The sequence below is a fragment of the Drosophila virilis genome, chromosome 5 (genome assembly GCF_030788295.1).
Source record: "Drosophila virilis strain 15010-1051.87 chromosome 5, Dvir_AGI_RSII-ME, whole genome shotgun sequence".
Taxonomy (NCBI): Eukaryota; Metazoa; Arthropoda; class Insecta; order Diptera; family Drosophilidae; genus Drosophila; species Drosophila virilis.
The window spans coordinates 25,406,101-25,427,302 of record NC_091547.1 but is presented as its reverse complement, the minus strand read 5'-3'; the positions used below and the strand labels follow the sequence as shown (position 1 = coordinate 25,427,302).

Here is a 21,202-nt window from a genome sequence, read left to right as displayed (position 1 = left end):
CGAGCGGCCTGCAGTGTTCGACAGGAAAATAACGTATCACAGCGGACACCATACCACTTGATTGAAGCACATATTTCAAAATGTAATTGAGGTGTTTATTTGTTTACAATTCAAAGTATTCTAATAAAATTCTCAGAGCTGTTTAGTATGAGATGTCATTGTTTACATAATAACCTTTAGCAAGATTCTGCCTGTTGCAGTAAAGTGTTAAAGAACCTTTAATAAGTCAGAATTAAAAAAAAAAGAATTAAAATTATTTTGAAACGGTCAGATTTTTTATGTTGCGACCATTGCAATCCCAAACCAAAGCGGACGACAGTAGTGGCGACGTACTGATAACTTCGTACTTAGAGCAGCGGTCTTTGGAAGGAACAAAAACAATGAATGCGGAACAAGTTGCCCATTTAAAGGCAAAGGTTCCAGCAGCCCTTGACCAACAATCCCTCTCATTTGAATAAAAGATAGCCTCTCTAACAGACCAGCTTAATAAAACTAAAGCTTCTGAAGTCAGGGGCCTCAAAAAATTATAGAAAACCCCTTTCCGAACTGACACATTGGGTGCCAGTTGACAGCCCCTTTCAAGTCAAATCAATTCACGGCCACACTAAGATTGAGCAAATATGCCTCATCTACCTTTACAGCATTAAGTCGTACTTTTTCATGCTGGGGTCACTTAATGACTTGACGGCATAAATGGCATTGATCTATTAAAGCAGATTAATGCCCAAATAGATTTTACAAACAACGTAATTAAACATGACCATGGGATTCAAGAAATCGAGTTCATTAAGTGTCAACAGGTGAACCACATTCGGATTAATGACACGGACGTCCCTCCTGCTGTCAGATCCACCTTTGATAGTATGATCAACAAAATGGTAAAAGCATTCGGACGTTAACGTTAACGAATCCGTGCCGTACAACATAAATACGGTTGCCACTATAACAACGGATGAAGAACCGGTCTACTTAAGACTTTATCCGTATCCAAAGGGCGTGTCCGACTTTGTCAATGCAGAGGTTACAAAAATTCTAGCGAATGGCATAATACGACCGTCAAAGTACACTTAAATTAACCCGTTATAGGTTGTCGACAAAAAAAGGATCGACGAAGCGGGGCACAAACAGAAGTCTGGTTATTGATTTTAGGAAACTAAATCAGAAGACAACCGATGACAAATACCCTATCCCATCCATTTCGACTATATTGTCAAACTTGGGCGAGGCTCATTATTTCACTACGGTACACCTCAAGTCAGGGTTTCTCCAAATTAAATTGGCTGAAAGAGACAGGAAAAAGACAGCTTTCTCTATTAACAACGGGAAGTATGAGCTTTGTAGACTCCCTTTCGAGCTGAAAAATGCCCCAAGTATTTATCAACGAGCCATTGATGATGTCCTCCGCGAACAAATTGGTAAGATATGTTATGTTTACGTTGATGACGTAATAATCTTCTCCAAGTCCAAAGAAGACCATATCAGGGACATTGAGTGGGTCTTGAGAAACCTTAGGGGTGCTGGCATACGAGTGTCTCAAGAAAAATCCAAGTTTTTCCAAAAAAGCGTGAAATATTTGGTATTTACGGTGTGCAGAGGCGGGATTCAGTCCCCACCCGATAAAGTGAAAGCTATTAAGCTATTACTTTGTCTAGCTACTATAGCTGCTTCGTAACGGGTTTTGCCAGTATCGCAAAGCCCCTAACAGATATCTTGAAAGTCGAAAATGGCAAAGTAAAAAAGGTGATAATCGAATTTTCACCAGAACATTATGAAGCCTTCGATGGGCTCAAAAATAGATTGGTCTCCGAATATGTAATGTTGTCCTACCCAAATAACAAAAGCCTTTTGACCTCACAATGACGCGTCTACGCGGCTACGAACTGGGAGCAGTACTGTCCCAAGACGGCCGCCCGATAACAATGATCTCGCGAACATTGCGAAGCAACGAGGTAATGAGGGTGAGCTTCTCGCCATTGTATGGGCACTCAAAAACTTCGGAAATTACTTGCATGGTGCTAAGAATCTTATCATTCATACAGACCACCAGCCACTAACCTTTTGATTATCGGACAAAAACTCGAATGCAAAAATAAAGCGTTGGAAAGCCTTTATTGATGAGCACAACGCAAACATTATTTATAAACCCGGAAAAGAGAATTTGGTAGCAGACGCTCTGTCTCGCTCAGATGCTGCCACTATCCACAGTGAGGAATCCCTCACATATACCATTGAAGCCACAGACAACCCGATAAATTGCTATCGGAACCAGATTATTTTGGAAGAAGGGACTTTCTCCAACAAAAGACGTAAATTTTGTTTAAGACGAAAACTCGTCACATAATTAATTTTTTCGATCGCAGCACATAATTACAAAGCATTAAAGATGCAGTAAACACTAACGCAATTCATTGCGAGCTACCCATACTGGCTTTCATCCAACACGGACTAGTTGAGGCGTTCCCTTCTACCACCTTTAGATATTGCAAGAACTTGGTTACAGATATTGTGAACCCAGCAGAACAGAGGAATATTGCGACAGCTGAACATAATCGCGCACACAGAGCAGCGCAAGAAAATGCGAAACAGATACTTAGGGAGTATTTTTTCCCAAAAAAATAGGTCACTTAACGTCGAAAATAGATGCAAACTGTAGAATTTGTGTTATGAGTAAACATAACCGGCACCCAAAAAAACAGGAAACAGGGAATACCATCGTATGCTGGAGAAATTTTGCATATAGATGTTTACTCCACTGCCAGTAAATACTTTCTAACTTGCATCGACAAGTTTTCCAAGTTTGCAGTAGTACAGACAATACGGTATCGCGCAATCGTGGATATAAAAGCTCCACTTCTGCAACTTCTGAGCATGTTTCCCAAAACAAAAGCGATTTACTGCGACAACGAGAAATTCTTGAACTCGGAAACCATTAAGTCAATGCTCAACAATAACTTTGGCATTGAGATTTCAAACGCTCCACCCTTGCATAGCTCCTCTAGTGGACAAGTCGAACGGTTCCATGGCACATAGAGGACACTGTCGAAAACATTCTCCTTGCAACCATTAAGTACAACAGGTCAATCCGTTCGGTGGCAAACGAGAGACCCATTGACATAATTCACGCAGCTTAAAAAAAAGTACAGTGCAGAACAAGGAAAAATCGCATCAGCACAGAAAAAAACACTCGACCAAATGAATAAAAACAGGGTCTATAAGTCGTATTTGGTAGGCAATAGGGTTTGAATAAATTATAATAAGAGGTTGGGAAATAAACTATCACCCTTATGCACAGAAGCTATAGTGGAAGCAGACCTGGGTACGACGGTTTTTATTAAAGGGAGGGTGGTACATAAGGACAATCTTCAAAGTCAGTTAATAGAATCCGAGAGCAAACAGATAAAGATCAATGGTAAATTTCAGGCAAGACTTAATGACGTTTCAAGGGCCCTCAATGAAATTTCGGAACCAGATGCAGAGGTCGAACAATTACGTACCAATTTTGGCAAAAAATAGAATGATAATTACAAACCTTGAGGACCCAATGCTTACTGTTACACTTGCTAAAATAAATTGAATAAGCCCCCTTACACAGCATCGAAATAAAAGAATTATTAAGTGAACATCTCACCAATACTAGTATAACCGACCTTTTAGAAATCTTCCATATTAAAGATTTTCAAAATGTTGAATTATTGTACTTTCTGATCAAATATCCCAAACCTTTGTTAAATTGTAAGAAAGTAGATATTCTTCCTGTTCAGCATAATAACATAATATTAGATCTGGAAGAAGGAAATACGGTGGCCGACTGCGGAACAAAGATTTTCGCTGTACGTGACTGCGCTGACACTGTGAGCACCACTTTCTGCAGGAGACTACAAAATACTTCATGCGCCCAACAACTGGTATCTGGAACCGTCCCACAATGCGCCACACGCCCCGGACACCTAGCGCCCGTGGTAGTAATGGGCGAAGGCATTGCAGTAATAAACAGCGCGACCATGAATGTAGTGTAGCACCGGTAACAACCAGACAGTCACGAGACCTTTCCTCGCAATTTACGACGATCACGTCTCACTGAATCTAAACTCCTTTGGCAGAAATGCGATTCAAAGAGTTTTTGGGCGAAGTTTTTAGTGTTGTCCGAATTTCAAACTTATTTTCAAGGTGCTACATAAGAACTTAATGATTACGTGTTCCAAAGATTTGTGGTAAATTCGCAACAGTGGTAAAATGGTTTTTTTTTTTTTGTTTTTGTTTATTTGTTTTTATTTTTTATGTTTTTATGAGGAATAACTTATCTATTTTACTGGTAATTCGATTATATAAATTTATAAGGGTGACTATATAAATCGATCTGGGATATCCATTGGTTGAGACCTTCGCAATCTCCTTCGCGTACGGACTTCTCAAATTCTACGCCTTGTTGGACGATGCCTAGCCAGCAGATTAGGATGGTTTCCCAGTCGCGCTATGTAATTTGCAGCATGTTTTTTCTAACGTTCCCGACTTTCGGCACTACTAGGTCTTGTTCCAAATCGGAAGTTTTCATATATCAGGAGCACCAGACAGATATCTGAGCGTTTTTGCTTGAAACATCCTGATTTGTGTTAGACGGGACTTTGCAGCAATGCCATGTACCTGACTGCCATAACACCAGGCGGGAGTCATGCAGGATTTTTAAATGGTGACTTTATTTTTCAAAGACAACGAGGTTCAACTGCTCAGTCATCTAAGTTTTCCGAGGGGTTTCTTCAGGTTTACAGAGACACTTGTGGTGTGTTTATTAAAATTCAAGCGCATGTGTAAGTGCACCTTTAAGTATTTGTAGCTTTTGCGGTGCGTCCCTAATTGACCGCGCAAGAATACTATCGGACATATATCACTCCGTGGCGCATAGATCACATTGGCGCATTTATTTAAATTAATGCCAATATTCTAACGCTAGGTCCACATTTCAATTTTGTGAAGGTATTGCTGCCGGACATCAGTAGCTTCATAAACACATTCATTTCTGGATAAGATGGCTGTGCCATAGTAGAGCCAGTAGGTAAAGAGGGTATAGAGCGTGAGCCCAGCACACTCCCTTGAAGAACGCCAGCCCCGATGGCCTTCATGTTGGACTCAACTCCATCAAGTACTACCGAAAATGACTGGTTTGTTAAATAGCTTTGCACAATTGAATTAAGATGAGGTGGCAACAAGGGATTGATTTGGCAGGGTAGTCCATTATGCCTAACTCTGTCGATGGCTTGTTTCATATCTAAGTACGCTGCCACTACGTATTCTTTGGCTTTGAAGCCCTCGAGGATAAAATTCACCACCTTATTTAGATGTTCAGGTGTGCCATGAGATTTCCGGAACCCGAACTGAAAGGGGGGAATTTATTCTTTAATTTTACCCACAGACAGCAGTCTCATAAGCAGATAACGTTCGAAGAATTTTCAATCGCGGCTAACAGTCTACCGGGCCTGTAAGAGTCTAGGGATGAGGGACTCTTTCCAGCCTTATGGCTCATGCATATCCTCGCCTTGCCCCAGTCTCAGTACCGCATTAAAGATTAACACTAAAAAAAGGACTGCTCTGACCGGCAATGCTGTCTTAAGTGCTTCTATGTAGTCTGAGACTTCGTTGGCAGTGATAGGAGCAACTGGCCAAACTGACCTGGGGTCTCCAGTGTGAGTTGAACCCTTCTGGTCATGCTTGCCGAGCTTGTATAAAAAGGCTTGAAGCGATCCTCCATGTTTTCGGGAAATACATCAGCCCGTTCCTTTGAAGATCTGCTCCAAGATCCATCCGGCTTTCGGATCGGAAATTTGGGGATCACTTGCTGTTTGTACCTTCTCGTCAGTCTCCACAGGGAGTGACTTGAAGACTCATTTGGAGAAAAATATTCCAAAAAACGGTCGGTTTCTATTCAGCTCTAGCAGTTTTTGGACCCGGTTTGACATTCTGGGGAAGATCCTGTCCACAATTGGATCTCCTGCTTTTTTAGCCTTCGCTTAATCAGTAGTAGTGCATAGATTGCTAGCGGAAGTCTCACCTGTGGTCTTAAGCTTTCTCATCGGTTTACTGGCGCAGAAATGAGGGCTGCCGAGTGATCCTTGTTCAGGCATAGCAGACATGCATCTTCGATGTCTTCTGGTGTTAATATTTCCAAGTTTAGGTCTAAAGTTTCCCCAAGATCGCATTGAAAAGCAATAATGTTGGCTCCAGTAGGCAGCAGACGACCTTTAGTTGTTTTGCTCTTTGAAATACAGTCATAATAATCTACCAGTGGGATATGATCGGAGAATAATTGTTACTCAGGCCTTATACTTAAGCCATTTGGGTGGGGCCCGTTATATATAAAAAAGCCAAAGCCACTCGGCGTGGAAATTTGGGCATACGGGAAATGAGTGGCTTGTCCAGTCGCTTGTATGTCAGCTGATGAGTTTCGCACCACGTCCAGTAAGCTGGTGCCTCTTGCGTTAGGTCTAAAGAAGCCCCAGCATCTCTTTTTAGCGTTAATATCGCCTCCCATTGGGAACATTCTTCCAAGTCCGCTGAAAAGTTACTGGAACTCTATGTTGGCTACGACAGTTGCTGCGGAAGATATGCCAAAACAATAGTTAATTCACCCCTGCTAGTTGCAATTTAGATGGTGGCAATTTGTAATTGCTCCGTCCTTACTGGTTCACTTTGGGAAAATTCGATCTCCTGCTTAATAAGCACCGCCGCTCCTCCTCTTGCTATATCGCTTGAATGATCCACCTTGTGGATTTTGTAGCCTGGAATAAAGATGGATACACCGGCCAGGTCTCTGTAATAACAATCACATGAAAGTTATGTTTACTTGGGAAGTGCTTAAGTTCCTCCACTTGCCCAGAGATACCATGGGCATTCCACAATCTGAGACTTAGTGAACTGTGAATAATTTTTTGGTGTTCATACGGCTCAGACACATTTGCTTAAGGAACTTCTCCGTCTCCATAATTTCCTCAAACATAGCTTGTAGAATGTCGACTTTCACAGTGAGAGCCTCTATTGCAGTCTTGAACTAATGTGGGGTGGGGTTTCTTGGTGCTTGGTGGCAGAGTTCCTAATTGTCGTCTCTTTATTGAATTTATCCAGCCCGGTGCGCAAAGTATCAGCATAGGAAAAATTTCCTCGCACTAAGGTTGCTGGAATGTTTTGCTGGCGGTCTTTTTTGCTACTGACATTACTTTTCAATCCTGAAAAGGGTGCTTACTTTTGATCTTCTTTCTTGCGTTCTAGCCTTGAACACTTCGCATCCCTTATGCCAAACTTCATGATTTCCACCGCAGTTGATACAGCAAAGATTCTAAACCTATGTTTCTTTGCATTGAGCTGTTGGATGATTTTGAGTACACTTTACACGGATATAAGGTCTCATACAAAAGTTTTTGCTTGTCCAAATCCTTGGCATCTGTGGCACAGAATGGCATTAAAATTTTTCTTCGGTATTTTAACCAAGACTCTTTGTCGCCCTATTTGCTTGATTTTTAGCGCATCCTTATTATAAGGCTCGCGAGCCAAATCAATAAAAAAGAAATTATTTTGAATCAGTTCCTCAATAGTTCCACCGTTTTCCTGTTGTTGGACCTTACAAAGACGAGGGTTGTGGATACGAAGGACACTGTGTCCTTGTCGCATAAACTCCTCTTTAATGTTCTCTTCAGGAGGTGGTGCTAGCCAAGTTGCGGACGATAAGCCTGCAGGCCTTGTCTTTTTTCAGTTGGTATGTAAAGTTGAGTGCATTACTTTCTTTGAGAATGCACTAGACTACGATAAGTGTTCGAGTTTGCAACGTGAACTCTTACTGATCCAACTTGGAGGGTATAATTACCTGACCTATTGGCAACATCCAGCTCTGCCTCCATCTGGGTCACATTGTTTACATTTCCGGTGAAGATGGGGTGGTAGCTTACAGGATCTGGGTACTCTGACTTCTTTTTCTGCATCCAGCTCTACTTCCATCTCTTCTGCCAGTGCCTCGGCATGGGCTACTTCATTTGCCAGCAATGCAAAGTTAATTTTAGGGATCTTCTTTAGAGGTCTGTCCGTCGATATCAGAGGTCCAATTAACCTCGCTTTTAACCGTTGGCTTTTGGCAAGCTTAAAGGCAGCTTACGTTTTATTTTGGTAGTCATCCAGCTGTGTGATTCCACGGATGCCTTTTCGTGTTCATAGATATTATTTGCTGATTCGCTTGCAACTAATCTTTTGTAGGTAATATTTGGGGTGGTGTACACTCCTCCACTAGAAGTTGTGACAGTGTAGGTAGACACGTAGTTGGAGTTTAATGAAGAAGCACAGGAAAAATGTTTATGCCGAGTTTGGTCAAGATATCATCAAACACAATTTTTTTCATACAACTTAATTTTCGACCGATCTTCCCTATGGCAGCTATATGATATAGTCGTCCGATGATTTTTACGCATGTGCTGCATGCAACAGAAAGAAGGACTTCTGCAGAGTTTCATTAAGATTGCTTTAAAACTGAGAGACTAGTTCGCATAGAAACATACTGATGGACATGGCTATATGGACTCGGCTGTTGATACAAATTAAGAATATATATACTTTACGGGGTCGAAGATGTCTCCTTCTAAAAGTTACACATTTCACGACAAAATTATAATACCCTCTGCATGGGTATAATAAAGGTTTTGGAATTTCGCTTCACATAATCAGTAAGAATAATTAAGTTGCAAAAAGGCTTGCAACTTTAACAAATTTACTTAGACTTGTATTATAGTTCGGCCGTGTGAACCTTGTTGTGCGCTACATTCATAATGTTTGATGAAAGTGCAAGATCAAATGAATGATGAGGTTGCATCAGCTAATAAAGTGACTGCTGTTCTTAAAGTAAAGATTTGCAATTTTAGTCATCACTCAATAGACTGTCATCTGAACTTGACCTCGCGCGACTTTTCGATGTTAATGACCACGAGCTGCAAGATTGGATAAGCATGGGATCTGACTGTCAGGTGAAATTTGAAACAATGGATGGGAGTAATGCTGCACATGCAGTCATGTTTTGAGTCAACTATTAGGTGTCAACTAGTGTCCCTTTAATATTCCACTTTCATTTTAGCCGCAGTCGATGATTCTCGTTCTACCTTTGTTATTTCAATCCACTCTCGATTGCGTCAACTTAAATTGGCGGAATTTAGTGGAGGGAGCACAGAATGGGGCGATTCCTTGGACATGTTTACTACGGTCATTGATAAGGATCCGTAATTAACCAACATGGGAAAACTTCAGCATCTACGGTCATCAATGCAAAGGGCAGCACTGGATACAATTCGCTTATTGAAAATGTCAAATGTTAGTTGTGGTGTCGCTGTAGCACTGCTTGATAAGTGTTTTATTAACAATGGTCTTGCTTTTCAGGCACACATCGCAAAAACAAAATAGTGCTCCACAAGCAAGCTGGATGGATGATGCGTCGTTTGACGTCATACCTATCATACGAGTGGCTTACAGTTTTCATCGAGAAGTGTTTCCAAAATGCCAGAACAGTAGTAGAAGAACTTTTATAGTGACTTAGAATGTCGCAGGCCGCTCCATTTATAAATGTTAGCAATTCACAAATTAATCGGCCTCGCCGCACCTTCACGAAACCAAGCGGACATCAGCTGAGAGTCTGCGGCTCCAGCACTTGCAGAGTTTTTTGGAAACAAGCATCATAGCCTGTTGCATCTTGGCAACTCAAGCAGTCACATCGCTGCTTCTAGCTAAATTGTGTTTGCTCAAGATACCGAAACTAATTCCTCATCTCAAAACATCCCGACGGGAACTTTATCTTCGCCACTCCCCATCGACCAGGATCTCAAGCACGATATTGTCCTCTTTGCCACTGCCGTCATCAATGTAACGAGTCGAGCGGGGTTCTTGGTGCCCTGCCGTGCGTTGCTCGAATCTGGGTCGCAATTGCACATCATCACCTCTCGTCTTGCTCATCAGCTCCAGCTGCGCAAATACCACGGCAGTTGTGTCTGGCATTGGTGATGCAGCGTTTGCGTCCGATGCTTTTTTCAGTAAACATCAATGTCCATCTCCATCTCCTGCAAACAAGCGCTTCGCTGATTGCTTACTTATAAATAACTATCCAATTTTGAAAACCTTCAACGGTCAGGTCTGACAATGCGCCCAATTTCGTAGGCGCCAGGAATGAGCTGGCAGATTTGAGCCGCCTGTTCCTGAGTGACGAGCATATCAAGCATGTCAAAGCTATGGTCCGTCTGTCTCATCACGGCAATTATTAATTCTCGACAATTCCGTCCAGCTGTTCTTGACGTCTTGATACCCGCACACTTTCTGGATACAGCGACATCTTCGTTATGCATTTACCCGATTTAATACTGCCTAACTTCAATCGGCTTATAGCCGAACACATTTCTTACACATTTCTGAAAATGTCACATTTTTGCAATACATGTGAAGTGCGGCCTGTACGTTTCCCCATAAAAAAACACACTTCACACATCTTTCAAAAGAGACACATTTTGGAAAAATGTGTAAATTCGCCCCGAACATTTCGTGTGTTTTACGATCATTAATCGAGATTTCTATCGATGTTGTGAAAAATGACAAGGTATAGTAAAAATAAGCAGCTGATATATCAACGAAGGCAAGCGGCAACTTTAAATACGAAATTTAAAATTAGAATATTCCCACAGTTTTTAGAATTTAAACATGGCGAAATTACGAAAAGAGTGCCTAAAATGGAGCCCTTACTTCGAGAGCGCAATTTTTTAGTTTTGGAAGAAGAACCTCACGGCGCTTATATAAATTAGAGAAACTCGATCAGCTGTTTATTTTAAGAAGCGGTACTTTCCCACTCACATGTTGCCGAGAACCGGTGGAACACCAATATGTGAAATTTGAAAATGTGACATTTCTTAAACCAGTGGACAGAGATTATTAACTATTTTCAGCGTGTCACTTATCTCCAACAAGTATTTTAAGCCCCTTTGACGCGAAGAATTTTCTAGGCTTCTTCAACATTGCTCCAAATAGCGCACTCCCCAGTCAGGACCCTCCATCAACGATATCATCCTTGTAAAGGATGAGAATGTTCAGCCGCTGAAGTGGCCAGTAGCCAGAGTGCTAGGGCTGATCTCGGGATCTGATGGGGTACCCAGAGTTGGTCTGCTTCAGACTGCGACTGGATTTATATGTTAAAAGCCCTTTGCTCTCCAACGGGGGAGACTGCTTGGTCAATTAACCAACAGAGACAGCACCGACGGCTGCGTGTAGTAACAGCAGAATTATGTTTGCGAGCTATTTATAAGCTGCTGCCTACTCTCTTTCGTTGGCCCTTTGCCTTCTGCATTGACGCCTGTGGCCCATCGCTTTGCTGGTCAAAAAACGAAAATTTATTCAACATCTGCCGGGGTGCTTAATTATAGGCGGTTGGCTTTGAAACATCAGCAAGGAGTACGGACGTTAAATTATATGTTGTAACGCCAACCCAAAGGCTTAGCAAGGATCTTATATGTTATGTGCGGTTTTTTAATTGTCAAGTAATTGATTATTTGATAATTTTTATTGTTGTTTTTAACACAAAATGTTGTTGTCATTGTGTTGTGAGCAACAGCTGAAGAGGCTGCAGACAGCCGGGTTTGTTTTTCAACTCCTATTTGCAACCGCGGTATCTTCAATCAAATACTTAGCAAAAATCTTTTGATACAAAAGCCCTCACTGACCATTTATTACACAATATCGGAGGCCAGTAAGAATCTTGTTCAAAAACAGTGCTGAGCGAAAATCTCGTTAATTGATCACGACGAATCACAGTTTGGGAACAGTCACTTTTATGTAATTTAATTTGGACGCACTACATCAGAATCATCCTCCAAGGACTCCAGCTGTCGATCGCAGCACTAAATGCCACAGTTGCAATTGTCTTAGTCAACATCAAGGAGCTGAAGGACGCGCAAAGTCCTCCGCAGATCGTTGTTCCCAATAACCGAAACCAGTTGCCCCTCAGATCGTGGAACACTCGCAACATCATACTAAATGCCAACGAGCTCAAATTGTTTCTGCGAAAACATGAAATGGCCGTCATGCTTGCCTCAGAAACGTAATTATACGCAGAACTTGTACTCCCCCATGTGCCAGAGACTTCCAGCGCTGCACAGATTACTGCCATTATGACCGAAATCCCGGTAGCTGCAACGTCATAAATTCTTTTTCGGATGCGTCTTCAACGCAAAACACAGGCTGTGGGGAAGCTACAGAGATGACAGCACAGGCATTGCGCTGCATGAAGTGCTCACATTCTGCTCGGTCAAGGTCCTGGCCACCGGGAGCCCCACCCACATCCCTTGCAAAGGGCAAAGTACATTTTCTTATAATGGCTTTCTTATATACAAGGATATTCCCACCAGCATATTATTCGTGAATAAAATAAGGTTTTATCCGACCAAATGCCTGGCAATGGTCTCTACTTCTGTTCAAAGGGCCATAAGCCATAAAGCGCAAGCTTACCTCCCCTGACTCGTACATTCAATGCTTGAATAGAGTATGCTGACATTGTACTTCAAGCCCTGTTGGACTAAGTACATGCCTCGGGTACCAACGCTGCGTCAGCACAAATGTACCCTCGCTGACAACGCAAAATATAAGCACGCTTCCCCCCATAGTTGAAGAGCTTACTTTCCTCAAAAAGCGACTGAGGAGGGAGTAAGTTTGATGCAGGGACCCCCGGGTCAACTGGATCTATCGCCGTATCGCTAACAGGATCAGGAAGCACTTTACTATTCTGAAAAGAAAACCCACATACACTATTCTGGAAAAAAAAAAAATCGCAGACGAGTGCATTTCAAGCCAATTGCGACCGCAAATGGCCTACTGCCATAAAAGGCGGTGTTTTTCTCGGAGCCATCTCCAATGCAGCCCCTGGGCTACGTTACGTTCCAGTGCCCTGGAAGAAAGTGAAAATCATTATGTTGCACAAGATTGAAAAGCCCCCTAAACAGCTAAAAACGTATCGCCCCATGAGCCTCCTTCCTGCCTTAGGCAAGATTCTGGAAGATGCACTCTTAGAAGGACCCTGGATACCCCGGTGATGAAAGGTTCAATCCCAAAGTGCTAGTTTGGGCCATGACTCAAGCACGGTACCCCGGAGCAGATCCACCCGATGATTTACTTCATTTTGGCCGGCTTTCACAGGAAGGAGATGTGATGGCAGCATACTAACCAGACGGCAGGACCTTATAGCAAGGACACGCCAATCCTTGGCAAGAACAGATGCGTATATGCAGCAACGGACATCCTGAAGCAGTATCTAAGCGCTTCGAAAAATTGACTTGTTGGTAATATATATTAGTAAGCCCAGAAAATATGCTACGATCACTCACACCCTGCGAAAATTTTCCTGCCCCGGACTTTTTCACCATGGTAAGCTTTTAGAACAGGCATGCCGACAAATAGTTAAGATTCATTTTCGATAGACGACTTAAAAAAGCCGTTAAAAAGCCTCTGTCCACTGAACACATTTGTCCCACATTTCTGAATATGTCACATTTTTTAAAAATGTGTGAAATGCGCCCTGTGCGTTTCCCCATAAGAAACATATTTCACACATCTTTCAATAAAGGCACATTTTCGAAAAATGTGTAACTTCGCCCCGAACACTTCCTGTTTTTTGCGATAATTAATCTAGGTTTCTATCGATATTGTGAAAAATAGTTCCTATGTTATACTGTTTTGTTGATAAAGAGCGATAAACACATTTTACGTTGCAGAGGTGAAGAGAAGATTATTGATTTTCTCAAGCTTTTGACTGAGGACATAACTTTGAAGGAGGTTCTTAAAATAGCTGAAGTCAAACTGTGTAATTTTCTACTTGGTGAACATATTTGAATGTATTATCCGGTTTTAGGGCACAAATATGTTGTCGTTGCAACACAAAGCTACTAGTATTAGTTGTTGTCTAATAATATTGTGGTTATACGAAAAATCAAAGCAATAGATTTATGTATACATCCCTTTGAAATACACCACATATACGCTTTTAATATTTAAGTTCCAACTCTTGCGATCAGATTGTTTATACGCATCACAATTTAGGGTATGATAAAAATTTAATTGATATATAGCATTACCTCTTTCCCTTATTCCGAGACAACTTTCTTTTTTCGCTAGGAACCCGACTATTTTTACGATGACTTTTTGTATATCCACTTGAGTCTATAGGAGTTTTATTATTTTGCATTGAAGGGGCAACAGTTTTTAAAACTCGGGTTGAAGATGGTTGACGAGTTTTGCTCCTCCTTTCAATATTAGTAATTATTTGATGCCCTTGAAGAGATTTGCTAGAAGTTCTCGTGCTCAATCCATTTTCATTCAATGAAGATTTCACATTTCTGGTTGATATTTCCTTTTTCCTTGCGAGCAATCCTGCAGAACTGTTATAATTATTATTTCGCTTTGACTGATCGGTTCTTAATCTCTCAGCTTCAGCACGAGTATTTAGGTTAACCAAACGGTATGTTTCTTCTATGAACTCGTCTGGCTGCCGAGAAAGTAAAGCGTATTCCGGAAAATCCAAAGATTTTATAGGTGTACTCAATAAACTTAAACGATTGTTTGTCGCTAATGTATAATTAGTTGTTGATTGTCCATTAGAATTTAGGACTGTAAGCGGTGTCGGCTTTATTCCAATTTTACTTTCATCAGCTTCTTGTAAATGCGGTTTGGAGTCAATAATATTTAATTGGTCGATTGTTGGTTTGATTATTGGATCTGAAATACCGAAGAGATAGATAAGAGATATTAATGTACCCATTATGGGTTAAGCAAAGGAACCATCAGTAAGAAAATATAATTACAATTGAGGGTTAATGTAGAGACGCAAGCTTGTGCAGTTAGTTTTCATGTTTACCTTTGCAGACACATACATATGTCCGCAGGTAGCTTTTGTTATTCCCTATGTTTTATTATTTTTTTATAAGGGGATTGAGGCTTCGTTTATGCAACAAATAAATATAGTACTTATAAAATATCACAGTTCAGTGTAGATAGTAAGATGAGCACGTACAAGAATAAAAAGTAACTAAGTAACTTGATTTTAAAATATTCAGATCAAAGAAGCGCATTCCATTCTCTCAACCTAATGATTTACATGTATGAATTACAGCGCATACGTACAGATTTTGAAGTACTTATACAGACATATTTCACACAAACAACGCTTGCACGCCATTGGCTGGGATAAGTAATCCTCTCCAGTATACATTGTGAAACAAGCAAGAGGCTCTAGACAACAGTTCTCTACTAGAGGATACTGAACCCTCATCTACACAACATACAGCTAGCGGTAGAAATCGCAATTGCAATTCTGTTGATAGCATGTATGTATATGTCGGAGAATCAAAGTCATCTCCCTGCAGGTCTTCATTGTATGTCGCTTCATCGTTCAGATTCTAGTGTTCCATACTCATTTCTGGTGGATGCAGCGAGTCTTCGTTGCCTTTGTTGCTCATTATTGTCTCTTAAATACCAAGACCAAATCAAGCAACGCATACGAAGTCATACACAGCCACAGTTTGCAAACTGAGTCCCCACTCTACCAAAAATAGTATCTACCAGCACAACCCATGGTCACACCTTAAAGTCTCATGCCTATTGAGATGCTACAGTACTTCCTCTCCGACACGGCCATTCTGACATATACACGTCCTCGTGTCTACCATAAAAATCTCAGATTCATTTCAGCTTTATAATTTCATTGAATACTTCAGAAAAACTTAACCAAATAATCTCAAGTTCATATAATATCCCATAACATTACTTTACTTCTATTTTAAACCTGTCGTATGTTATTTTAACAAATCTTAGGTTATATTCTCTTATAAACCATTTCTTTCATTTACATTTCTAAGCAAGAGATCATTTCAATATTTTCAAATAATACATTAATCAGTTCAAATCATCAATTCGTAATCCAAGATGCATAACCAGGCTTTTATTAGACAACTTTTAAATCCATCGCCAAACAAAGCACCGCCCAACACTTGGCTTCACGATTTCATCAACCACATTGCTCGTACATCGCCCAACAATTGGCTTCACGAATTCATCAAACAAATTTCTAAAGCAACCCTCGTCCATCGTCAATCATATGACTTCACGAACACTCTTCTGTATCAACAGACTATTGCAACAGACTTTGTTGTTTATAATTTACATCAAGCTCTTCTGGAATTTGCAGATCAGATACCTTCCGCAACTTTCGTGTGGATACTTGTAACGTCTATTGTTCTGTGTAGACTTTTAAACGGTATCGGTCCAATACCTCGACCACCAAAAAAGGCTTCTGAACTTTGGATCTAATTTCGTTTGCTGTCTCTCACTGTTTTTAAGCAACACAAAGTCACCCACACAGCACCTAATGATATAGTGATTACGATCACTTTTCCGCTCAATTTTGCCGATATATCTATGTGAACGGTATGCCAAGAATGCTAATTTTTGGAATTGGGTGTAATTTAATTTTAGGTTTTCCTGAAGTACTCTTAGAAACTCTGCATGTAATGATCGTAGTGTTTTCTCCCAACCTAGATGTATGATAGACTCATGTACCTTATATATATCTGACCAGCGGAATGCACGAGGAACTACCGGTAAATAACGAGTTCTTGAATTCCTCTGAATCTTTCTATACAAAACATTTGATCTAATTTCATAAGTGGTAACTAATGCCAATGGTAAATCGTCATTCTTCAACTTAGTTAAGATTTCTGTTATTTTTGGATCCTTTTGTTGTTCCACCAATATCCAGTATTCCGACATTTCTGTTAGGTCAATTCGCTTCTCTTTTATTTTACTTGGTACTGATTTATTCTTTTGACACACCACGTGTGCCATGGGTTTACCTTCTCTGTCTTCAATTTCTAATTCAAATATTTGTTAAAACTCCCACCAACGATAAACCCTAGGGGACAATTCGAGAAGATTTGATTGTATTAAAGTCAATAAAAATCACAAATTTTCTCCCATGCAGATAGTGACGAAATTGTTTTACAGCATACACGACAGCCAGCGTTTCCAATTCATAGGATGTTTACCTGGACTTACAGGAGTTAGTTGCTCGACTAGTGTTCAACCACATGAGGCTTAGAGTTTATGCGGTGCAAAAGGATAGCACCATACCCGATAGAGCTGGGGATCAAAAATAATCAAAATAGGCTTATTTGTTAATACACTGATGATTTTATTGCGAATTTCTTCATGCTGTGGCTGCCAATCAAAACTATTCTTTTTAGATGTGGGAAAATATGAAGGGTTTATCAGTTGTGAAAACCCCGGAATGAATTAACGAAACTATGATGCTAACCCAATGAACTGTCTTAGAGTAGCAACTTACTTTGGTGGAGGCAACACCACTAGCGATTTGGACGTATTTCCCCGCTTTTATCTCATAGCCAAGGTAGCGACCTGTAGATCTCAAGGAAAAGCACTTCGAAATGTTAAATGAGAGCCCTGCCTAATACGTCTAATACAAGTTGCAACCGTGCATACGCTTCTTCCTTCGTTTCTGAAACAATTAATATGTCGTCCATATAAACGATTACAAGCGTATGAGCAAGACTGCCATGTGCTTTCAATACAGCTCTTTGAAACACTGAGGGTGCGTTCTTTAATTCAAAGGGCATCGAAAGAAATTCGTACTGCCCATCAGGAGTAACATAAGCAGTATATTTAGTTGATTCAGGGTGCATTGAAATCTGCTAATACCCACTAGCCATGTCCAGAGAAGTGAAATATTTAGCTCCCCTGAGTCCACCTATATGAGCTGATATCAACGGTAATGGAAACTTATCAGCTACTGTATTTTTATTTAACTCTCTAAATCAACACAAAGTCTTGCTGAACCGTTTTTGTTCTTTACTAATAACGCAGGACTAGTAAAGTCTTAGTCGAATCAAACGAATATGCATTTTCCCAGTACTCACACGCGTTTGCGGAGTGCCTTCGATAAAAGATTTTGAGTGTTGCCTTAAAATTGCTATTAAAATTTCTTTTTCATTGCCGACAGTTTCAATTTCAATGTTATCAAAATAAGTTGGTTGAACGGTTTCACAAACTTTCACAACTTTCGTTTAAACAATCTTAAAGTTACCGTAAGAAACTTCTACTATAAACCCTTGAGCCAATATTATTTTTTATATATTCGTCTGGTACTATATGAAACAAAACAAACGAAGAATAACCATCAATCATGATGTTTGATTCAACTTGTACAGTACTGTAAGTATTGGCAATACCTGTTCCCTTCAACGAGATAACGCTATGAATCCTCTTTCCAACTAACTTATTAAAAACGCTTTCTTTAATTAATGAGTACTCAGCTCCCGAATCAAATGTAATTGGAAATCTCTCACTATTGACCAGCATACTCGGTTGAGGCTCCACTATAGCGCTCAGCTCCAGTCCTTTTTTCGATCTTACTCCCAATCTTGTATTCTGCACTTTTTTTTTTGGCAATTAGTGGCAATATGTCCTGGCTCCTGACATCTATAGCAAGTTACATTTGGCCTTCCATGACGAGGCTGCACTCAACGCCATTCCTTCCAGTTGCCGAAACCTGGAATCCCTTTCCAGATCTACAGTCTTGCTTTTTATGACCTGGTTTTCCACACTGATAACATTTGAGTTCCACAGTCTCTGGATCCCAGTTTGATGTAATAGGACACTCTTTCAGTGCTAAGAGTACTTGCAGCTCAAGTCAATTGTAGACATGCGTTGTGTGTATCATTCGTTGCAAACGCCGGTCGAAATTGGCCATGTGCCCAAGAGCCAACGCGATGGAAATTTGTTCAGAATACAAATAACGCAATTTTGTGCACAGTGACGTCACGGTGCGACTCGCAAAAACAAGCAAGCTTTCACCATTGGTTGGACGGCTATTAAGAAAATTCAAAATAACGGCGGCTGGCGTCTCCGATCTCTCGTATCGCTGCTCAAACAATTGCCTGAACTGTTGCCAAGTTATTCCTGGGTAGCATATTTGTGATAACCACTGGGCCTCTGCACCTTCCAAAGCTTTACTCAACGCTAATATAAGAGCGCTGTCACTTAACGTTATGTCGACCGTAGCGCACCACTGCGTGGCATCCACCCTAGCAATGTTCGGATTGTATTTCGGCAAGCAAATCTCGGTAGTCTGTTGTAGCTCGCTCGCCGGCATATGTAGCCTCTTAACCAGTTTCATAAAATATCGGGTTCGCTGCTCTAACAACCCGAAGACATCCCTTGAATAAGTTTGGTTAGGGCCGAATCTCACTTCTGTCATCTCCCTGCAGGTCATCATTGTATGTCGCTTGATCGTTCAGATTCTGGTGTTGCGTACTCAGTTCTGGCGGATGCAGCGAGACTTCGTTGCCTTTGTTGCTCATTATTGTCTCTTAAATACACACACGTTACCACCTCACGTCACGCCGGAAAAACAGAAAAGCCATAAGAGAGAGACCAGATCAAGCAACGCATACGAAGCCATACACAGCCTCAGTTCGCAAACTGAGTCCCCATTCTACCAGAACTAGTACAGCACAACCCATGGTCACACCTTAAAGTCTCATGCCTATCGAGATGCTTCAGTACTTGCTCTGCGACATATACATATATTCTTCCAAGAGAGTAAGAAAAACATATGGTTTCTGAGGTAGAGGTATGCAATTGTACTGGATTTCTCAGCTATATATTGTATAGTTAGAAGCTGCATGTTATTTTTGGCGGCTCTAGCTGCTAAGATCTAAGCTATAAGCTTAAAAAGCGGGATATTAATATATATCTTATCTGGTGAGTTATCGAATTGAATTTTTAAGTTTTGCTCTTGCAGGTTGTGAGTGTGATATTTGTGATATTTGCATTCATACACACGGCCAGACAGATAGGTCGACGTGGCTATTGATGCCCATTTAAACCCATTTTTATTGGGTTCAGGGTATACAAATAGAAATAAATCCTAAATACATTGGCTTTTGAACCTTTATAGTTATTTCTGAAGGTTGTATGTCATATACAATTATTTTGTTTAAAAATTTGACTACAGATTTTTATATTTTTATCGCAGAAAATGAAATATATTTTATGAAATATATTCTTCATATTCATCATTCTTAATCAGAAATCGCTTAATATATTTCGAAAGCAAAATGAAAAGATGCAGGCAAGCTTTGCTGAAGGCATTCCATTCTTGTTTCGTTTTACCCATACGTACACAAAAACAATTTCAAGTCTCTAACTCTTATAGGTTCTGAGATCAATGCGTGCATACTTACATACGGACGGACGGACGGACGGACAGACAGACGGACATGGCCAGATCGACTCGGCTATTGATGCTGATCAAGAATATATGTACTTTATGGGGTCGGAGCTGCTTCCTTCTGCCTGTTACATACATTTGGATTTTGCACAAATACATTAGATCCCCACACCCATTTTTAATGGGTTCAGGGTATAAAAACGAAAAAGAAAATAAGAACATATACACAAAATACAATACAATCACAAATTTAAATGCAAATTCTTCACATGGTCTACATAATAATACATTTTTATACGCTAACCCATTAAAATTGGTTAAAATTGGTATTATGTATTTGTGCAAATAGGTACAAGGAAGCATCTCCGACCCCGTAAACTAAAATTATATATTTATGATCAGCATCCATAGCCGGGTCAATCTAGTAATGTCCGTCTATATGTATGAACGTAAGTATCTTACCTCCTAGTACTCGCGCAGCAACTATACATATGTCAAATTTGGTAACCTAGCTCTAAAAACCTAAGAGGCTTGCTCAAAAAAAAAAAGGATTTATTACTAACCATTGCTGTTTTTCGTTTCAATGTGTGTGCATAATTGGTTGCATTATTATTTTTTTTTTAAATATATACTTAAACAAGAATATCCTTTTAGAGCAACATTTTTTGTAGCATTTTATACAAATAATTAACAACATAACAGCCAAGAAATCACCTACGATTATTGCTAGCCACCGCTAAAAACATCACATTCTGAAATAGCTATATTTTAATTAAAAGAGCAATTGCCTTAAAAATATACACGCGCTTATATATGCATACATCATACTAGCGTGTATTGCTCGGCTTTGCCCGTGGGTGTCTTATTCAAATATGTTTAGATATTACCGTTCCAATTAAAATAACATGCCCGGGA

The 21,202-nt window shown here is 40.3% G+C and overlaps 1 protein-coding gene across 1 annotated transcript; it reads right to left on the bottom strand.

Moving 5' to 3' along the window:
• Window positions 1-4,279: 4,279 nt before the first annotated feature.
• On the bottom strand, window positions 4,280-14,366 carry LOC6635317 (uncharacterized). The gene is made up of 3 exons (XM_070209777.1): window positions 14,121-14,366; window positions 6,673-6,802; window positions 4,280-6,585 (listed from the first exon to the last, which is right to left on the bottom strand). Exons 1-3 carry the CDS (start codon window positions 14,228-14,230, stop codon window positions 6,574-6,576), a joined length of 252 nt encoding a protein of 83 aa, XP_070065878.1. The 5' UTR covers window positions 14,231-14,366; the 3' UTR covers window positions 4,280-6,573.
• Window positions 14,367-21,202: the final 6,836 nt, after the last annotated feature.